This window comes from Thalassophryne amazonica, chromosome 14 (genome assembly GCF_902500255.1).
Source record: "Thalassophryne amazonica chromosome 14, fThaAma1.1, whole genome shotgun sequence".
Taxonomy (NCBI): Eukaryota; Metazoa; Chordata; class Actinopteri; order Batrachoidiformes; family Batrachoididae; genus Thalassophryne; species Thalassophryne amazonica.
Window position 1 is genome coordinate 88,932,054 of NC_047116.1, and position 8,182 is coordinate 88,940,235.

The 8,182-nt window shown below is 39.7% G+C and overlaps 1 protein-coding gene across 1 annotated transcript; it reads right to left on the reverse strand.

Annotated features, from left to right (window-relative positions):
* Window positions 1-739: 739 nt before the first annotated feature.
* gja3 (gap junction protein, alpha 3) lies at window positions 740-6,616 on the reverse strand. The gene is made up of 3 exons (XM_034187018.1): window positions 6,530-6,616; window positions 4,463-4,524; window positions 740-2,232 (listed from the first exon to the last, which is right to left on the reverse strand). Exon 3 carries the CDS (start codon window positions 2,191-2,193, stop codon window positions 796-798), a length of 1,398 nt encoding a protein of 465 aa, XP_034042909.1. The 5' UTR covers window positions 2,194-2,232; window positions 4,463-4,524; window positions 6,530-6,616; the 3' UTR covers window positions 740-795.
* Window positions 6,617-8,182: the final 1,566 nt, after the last annotated feature.

Sequence of the window (8,182 nt, forward strand, 5' to 3'; positions counted from 1 at the left end):
CTCGACACGCCGTGACTGATTTTCTGTAGCAGCTCACACCTGGCCACATTTGACACCAAGTCCTCCAAAGCGAGTAAACCAAAGCGAGTTTGTGCTTTGTGTCCGATTTCTATCCCAGAACTGGTTGGGCAAGAGGCAGGGTCCACCCTAGATATATCACCAGTCTGTCATTAGTGCCAACAGATACAGACAGTAACCACTCACTCTAACATTTATGCCTACAATTTAGAGTCACCCGTTACTTGAATATTTGTGATTTTCATCCGTGACATGAATAGGGAGTATCCAGAAGAAACTCAGTCAGGCATTGGAGAACATGTAAACAATATGGATATGGCATGGAAGTGCTAACTGGCCAAAATCACCTCTTCTAATTACAGCAGATTTGGTCAATTCATCACATTGACAAATGTGATCAATATCTGCTTGATTAATACTTCATGCAGAACAAATAGAAAATACAAAGAGCTCATTGAGTGATGGTTTTAAGTGCCTTGTTATAGCAGAAATATGATAATCACAGGCTACGTCAGTCCTTCCAGTGCAGACATTTGACTTTATAGCCCAGCATAATCACACCTGAACACTGAGGACACACATATCCAAAAACAAGCCCAAAGCTAGTGTCAACTTGCTCCTGACAAAGTCTTTTCCAGATCTGTCTAAACTCTGTGCCCGACTTACCATGTTTGTTTGACATGATTTGATTGATGTACCCGTTTTTTTGTTACTGTGTTTGATTGGGGAGTCCAAAGGAAAGGCTGATATTTGAGAAGGGGACTGTTTAGTGTGGATTTAGACTGCCAGGTCGCTTGGCCTGGCTCTGATGTTGCTACACTTACTGGCTCTACTAAACCTCTGAGGGTCTGTGAGGACCCTTACTGGAGGCTCATGCATCTCCACTGTGGTGGTGGTTTCATGCACGCTCTTCATCTTACCCCAACTGCCACTGGTAGCGGCTGTGCCAGGGCTGCTGGTACTGTTGCTGGTGGTGGTGGTGGCACTGGTGGGTACGGTGGCGATGGTGTTTTTGCTGTTGGGGAGAAGCAACTCAACATCAGCAGGCTGTTGCTGCGGATTGTTGTTGGTGGCGGAAGAGGTGGAAGGTGAGGGAGATGTGTCCTTCATCTCTAGAGTCTGCTGCTCAGTTGCCAGGTTGGCCCAGTTCTGCTGTGTGGCCAGCCTGTGGTTGTTGTTGCTGATGTAGTAATGGGAAGAGGGGAAAGGCTGGCGGAGGGACTCCTCCTGCTGTAGGTTGTCCATCTTGAACCCAGCAGCTGAGGACAAAGCTGCCGGGCTCATGGGTGGCAAGAATGCCCCGCTACCCACTGTCACATTTGTGTAGTTGGGTGGGTAGCTGATGGTGGAGGGTGCAGTTCTGGATGCCGAGGGCAAACACTCAGGTGCCGCAATGTCAGCGTGGAACTCATGTTCAGGGGCAAACTCATTTGTCAATCCCTGTTTGACTTTCTTCCAGCCAAGGTGATAGATCTCTATCAAATTCAGCAAAAGAGACACACAAGCCACCACAAGCATGAATATAATGAAAATAGTCTTTTCGGTGGGTCTTGATATGAAGCAGTCCACAGTGTTGGGGCAGGGCCAGCGTGAACACTTGTACAGCGGCCGCAGCTCGAAGCCATACAGGAAGTACTGGCCCAAAATAAAACCCACTTCAAACAAGGTCTTGAAGATAATGTTGAACACGTAGGTACGCAGCAATGCGCCTCTGATGCGGATTTTGCCGTGTTCATCCCTGATAGGTAGTTTCTCCTTCTTCCCATCTCCTCCTCCCGCATCTCCCCCATTTCTATAAAGGAGTTCTTTCTCTTCCTGGAACCTATTTGATTTTCGCATTTCCTCCATCTTCTCTTTCTGCTTTTCCTCCATGCGGACAATGTGTAACACGTGGCCCAGGTAGATGAGCGTCGGCGTGGACACGAAGATGATCTGCAAAACCCAGAAGCGGATGTGCGAGATGGGAAAGGCCTCATCGTAGCAAACATTCTCACAACCGGGCTGCTGGGTGTTGCAGGTGAAGTCTGATTGCTCATCGCCCCAGACTTCTTCAGCGGCAGCCCCCAACACCAGGATCCTGAAGATGAAAAGGATGGTCAGCCACACTTTGCCGATGACCGTCGAGTGCTCCTGAGCATTCTCCAGCAGCCGGCCCAAAAAGCTCCAGTCACCCATGCTTCCTTCAAGATTTGTAGTCTATGGAGAAAGTACAGGCTGGAGTGGACAAAGAAGAAGAAGGAAGGTGACACAGAGAGAGGGAACTCAAAACGTAACATGAGGATAACAAGTCAGTTTAATAGAAACACTTGTAGCAGTGTGTCAACAGTTTCAGGAGATAAGAGCACATGAAAGCTAACTCAAAGGCTGATAGTCCAACACATAAATGTGGCAAAAGGTGGGATTTAACTACTTTTGTTGTTAACTAGCTTAAAAATTGCTAACAAACAGATGAGGACCCTTACCAAAAAGTAGTACATGCAAGTATGTTTCAAGTATACTTCCAGTTTACTTTTTATATACTTATCAGTACTATTTTTGGTAAGGGGAACTTCCCACTTTTCTTAGGGTCCAATAGTCCTGGGATCCACTAGCAACCCAGTCTCACAGCATTTCGTGATGACATTATGAAAAGTCAATTAATCTATGGGTTCCTGATATTGTCACGAAAATGGGGAGCTTTTCATGACGGAGGCATAAATTACGGGGTGACGGGGGGGTTGGGGGGGGTCTGGAGGCGTTATGATTAGGAGAAGGGGGAAGATTATAAATGGTAAAAAACAAATAAATAACACGTCACGAAAAGTGCCCCATTTCCGTGACAGGAGCACAAATAAAAGCGTGAGACTGGGCTGTCCTAGACCTAGTATCAAGGACAGCATGTTGAAGTTGTTTTTGAATTTACGGGAGGTAATGCTGCACTAAAGTAAGCTATGCAATGTTAGAAAAGTGTGACAATTAAAAATAAACATTTAATTATGGTGAAATATTCAACAGATTCAACAGATTTATAGAAAACAGTACAGTTAAAGGTGATTAATGGTGTATGTCAACAGAATCCTATGTTTTTTTTTTGTAAATTGAAAATTTAATCTGGTTTGTTAGTTATTTGAAAGTATTACATGTATTTGTGAAGTTTAAAATCAGTTTGGGGTTGTAATATACACCATCAAATAATAAAAATAGGACCAATGGACCCTAGGACGACTGGACCCTAGGACCAGTGGACCCTAGGACTATTGGACTGTCCCCATCAGATGCTTTTCTGCAGCTCATGTACTGTATTAGGCATTTAAGTGTTTAACTCGACCCTCATTCTCTCGCTGTCCTGCTCGCTCCACTGACCACCAGGCATGTGCTGAGATCAACATTATAACGCTCGAAAACAGCATTTAGCAGAGACAGGGATCTGGTGTGACACACACACACACACACACACACACACACACACACACACACACACACACACACACACACACACACACACACACACACACACACACACACACACACACACACACACACACACACAGAGTCCACTGTAATACTGTGAAGCCATCAGGATCCAATATGAATAATGAATGTGGTTGTAATTTCATACAGTTGTGACACCTTAAAATATAGGGAGTTTCAAATCAAATTGAATTTGGAAGCTTTAATATTTGAAATTAATAGAAAAAAATAAACAACCCCCTTTTTATTGCCCTACCAATTTATACCTGAAATTTCATCTAGAGATTTATTTGAAATACTTTATTTGAAATGTGTTCTCTTTTAGCTGATTGATCATTTGCAAGAAATACAACTATCATCTATTTTGACATCCAATTACTGTAAGTCATTTATAGGAGAAAAATATCAAACTGATTGATTAAAGCTTTTTGAATTTGAGGACGTTTTGAATTTTTGCAATTTTGGGCTGTTGAACAGACAAAACAGTTTAAAAATGTCACTTTGTTCTGTGGGAAATTGACATTTGAAAAATCTATTTTGGCACATGGGGAACAGAAGACTAATTAACTACAAAGGAGCTACAGATTAATCAAGAGTGAAAACATGCAGTTCCACACACGTAAAGGAGTTTTGCATGTGTGTCCAGTTTAAAAGCATCATCTGAAATGACCAACCCAGTCTCATGGATTGTCGTGATTTAGCAGCATGAAATATACATTAATCTATTGGTTTTATGTTAGGGTCAGGGGTAGGAGTAGGGTTAGGTTATGGTTAAGGTTAGGGTTGGAGGTAGGAGTAGGGGGCTGGAAATGACTGGGACATAGGAAGCAGTGCAAATAGTTTTTCAATGTAAGGTTTCAAACATATTTCAACAATTCTGTCACTTCTTCAAGATAGCTAGTACAGCAGCACTTTGAGCTACATGTCACTTAAGAGTCAAATGTAAAAGTTGCATAAAATATGCAAGGTAGGAAAAGAGGAGAGAAAAACTTACTAAAATACTCATGTATGAAAGTGAGTAAATCCATTGACTGGGATTCACAATATGTGTGGAACCTGGAAAAGAAAAATGTTAGTCAAGCAGCAACTAATTAAAAGTAAAAGGAATCAAAAGCAGTGTTGCCACATTTACTTTGAAAATTTACACAGTTACATTTTACGGTCACTTTATACAGTTACTTCATTAGCAGCTGCGGAAAACTTGTCAGCAGCTGCTGAATGTAACTAATAAAGTAACTAGTAAAGTAACTTGGTTACTCTTAAGATTGAGTACTCAGCAAAGTACTTTGCTGGTTACTCAATCTAAAAAGTAACCAAGTTACTTTACTAGTTACCTACTTAGTTACATTACTTATTAGTTACAAGTTGTCAGCAGCTGCTAATAAAGTAACTGCCTAAAGCTGCTATAAGTAGCTGTATAAAATAACAAAAGCAACTTTTCAAAGTAACTGTGGTAATACTGAATCAAAAGCTGCAGAATGTGATTACAAGAACTCTGCTCTAATCACATTTCTATTTTAAATAAACCCATTAAATTGTAAAAAAAAAATGTTTAACACTTACTTCAAATACACTTGTTTTAAGTATTTACAGTAATGCACAAAAGTTTAAGGTACTGTAACATTTTATAAGAAATTACATTTTGGTGTTTGATGTCATCATTAATATCAATAGAAAACTCTAATTAGAAATGTTTAAACATTCCCATTACAACAAAAAATAAACGTGAGAGTTTTCCTATTTTATAAATCTGATCACTGATGAAATTATAAATTGAGTACAAAAGTACTTGATATCTTTTTAGCTTTACTACACAAGACAACACAAGTAAAGAATGATCATGCAATAATAAAATAATAATAATAACAACAATAATAATAATTAATAATAATAATGATAAACCAACAGATTAATATGTAATAAATTGTCAAACTGCATCTAAAACAAATATGGATATATATATTTAAATGGTGAAAATGGTCACAGGTTGTATTTATATCTATTTATCAGAATCACCTTTATTGTCATTGCACAGTAATCAGGACAACCAAATTTGCTTGTATTTTTTATCTATTTATTTACAAATATGACATATTTATTAGGTTTTTTATTTATAAAACTTTCAGGCACAGTCTTGTATTTAGAACATTTTTTGTATTTCTACAACTTTCAGGCAGGTGTGTGTGTGTGTGTGTGTGTTTATTTGTTTTGTTTTTTTTTTTTTGGTTTTTTTTGTGTTTTTCTTAAAAATTCAGGCATGGTTGTGTATTTAGAAGTTTTTGTAACTTCTCAAACATTTAGGTATAGTTGTGCATTTTGGAAGATTTTTGTTATATATCTAAAAATTTTTGTTGTGTACATAAAAGTTTTTTTTCCCAATACTTGTAGGCACAGACTTGTATTTAGAAGGCTGTTGTTGTTGTTGTTGTTTCTAAAGCTTCTTAAGACCGGTTTGTATGTTGAGGGATTTTTTTTGCTTTTCCAAAATTTTTATGTGCACAGTTATATATTTAGAAGTGTTTTGTATCTTTATAAATACTTTGGTAGGTGCAGTTGTGTATTTAGAAGTTTTTCCTTTTTGTTTTTCTAAAACTTTTGTAGGAACAGTTAAACGTTTTTTGTGTGTCTTTTAAAACTTTTGTAGGCACAGTCGTGTATTTAGAAGTTTTTTGTGTGGATTTCTAAAACTTTTTACAGGCATAGTTATGTATTTAGAAGTGTTTTGTGCATATTTCTAAAACTTATAGGCACAGTAGTGTATTTAGAGTTTTTTGTGTGTCTTTCTAAAACCTCTGTAGGTACAGTCTGTATTTAGAGGTTTTTGTGTCGATTTCTAAAAGTTTTTTTATAGGTATAGTTGTGTATTTAGAGTTTTTGTGTGCATTTCTAAAACTTTTGGCACAGTCGTGTATTTACAATTTTGTGTGTATGTGTGTGTGTCTATTTCTAAAACTTTTGTTGGTACACTAGTGTATTTGGTGGCCAGGCTGTGCCACAGTCTTATCTCTCTTCTTTGTTAACGGCGCACTGCGGCCGGTTTGCTGTCGGTAAGGTGTCGTACCTTTTCACCGGAGATGTCACACCCAGAAGCTGAAATCAAATCCATCTTCCATCACTGGTGCCGCCGCTGCAGTGCGCTCAGAGGTTCGGGGAACCCTCCCTCTCCCCGAACCCACAACCCGCCCCCACACACTGCGCTAAAACTGGCGCACACACTCCTTCGTGCGCAAACGTCTGCAGTGTCCGTGCGTCTGCTCCGGGCCCCTCAGCTGCGCAATGAGAACTTTCCCTCTTGCCGGTGTTAGTTTGCGGTGGCTGCCTGGAGGCGGCCGCGGGGCTGCGTCCCGTTTCCAGCCATGTCTGGACTGTCACGTTGCGTGACTATGCATGAGTGAACCCACATCAGCCCGCCACGCCACGCCACGCCACGCCACGCCTCGCCCCTGGTAGCCTGGCAAGTTGGCACAAATGCCCGTGCAAAAACGGATTGCCACAAACAGTTTAGACTATCTTCAAAATCTGTCTAAATCCGAGAAAAACACTTGTTTTCTCTCAGTAACTCTGATAAACTCACTCGACAGGAAAACGGTGTAATATTAAAGACAGAAACCATGAACAAAATCATCATAAAATCAATGCTGAGTTATGTGATTACTTTGGAATCATCACAATGTCAAATACACATAAAGATGAAATAAATGTCAGTCTAGCTTTTATTTTACTTTTTTTTTTTTTTTTTATTGAACTCCAAACATTTTGGAAAGAAATTTAAACAAAACAAGAACAATCACAGGACGTCCGCCAATCCGGATCCAAATCACCTCTATAATTCAGTGGTCTTCCACGCCCTAATACCTGTCTGTGGTGCCAATTTGGTGACAATCCCTTAAGTAATTTTGACATAATCCTTCAAAGCCTAAAGTGAAATCTTGATCCAGAATCCGGATCCAGATGCGGATCACCTCACAAATTCAGTGGTCTTCCATCTGTGGTGCAAATTTGGTGGGAATCTATTAAGTAGTTTTGACGTAATCCTTCAAAGTTTATGTAAAATTAAATCTTGATCCAGAATCCCATCCGGATATGGATCACCTCCAAAATTTTATGGGGTCTTCCATGGCCTAATATCTATCTGTAGTGCAAATTTGGTGAGAATCAGTGAAGTAATTTTGACATAATCCTTCAAAGCCTAAAGTGAAATCTTGATCCAGAATCCGGATCCACATCTGGATCACCTGCCAAATTGAGTGGTATTCCATCTGTGGTGCAAATTTGGTGGGAATCTGTGAAGTAGTTTTGATGTAATCCTTCAAAGTCGATATAAAGTGAAATCTTGACCCAGAATCTGGATCTGGATCTGGATCACCTCCCAAATTCAGTGGTCTTCCATCTGTAGTGCAAATTTGGTGGCAATCCGTGAAGTAGTTTTGATGTAATCCTTCAAAGTCGATATAAAGTTAAATCTTGATCCAGAATCTGGATTTGGATTTGGATCCGGATCCGATCACCTTCAAAATTCAGTGGAGTCTTCCATGGCCTAGTATGTGTGGTGCAAATTTGGTGAGAATGCATTAAGTTGTTTTGACGTAATCCTTCAAAGTCTATATAAAGTTAAATCTTGATCCAGAATCCAGAATCCAGATCCGGATATGGATCACCTCCAAAAGGTTTATGGAGTCTTCCATGGCCTAATATCTCTCTGTGGTGCAAATTT

Bases quoted from the DNA above. Each gene is read 5' to 3' on its own strand.
- gja3 (XM_034187018.1), bottom strand. From the start codon at position 2,193: ATGGGTGACTGGAGCTTTTTGGGCCGGCTGCTGGAGAATGCTCAGGAG.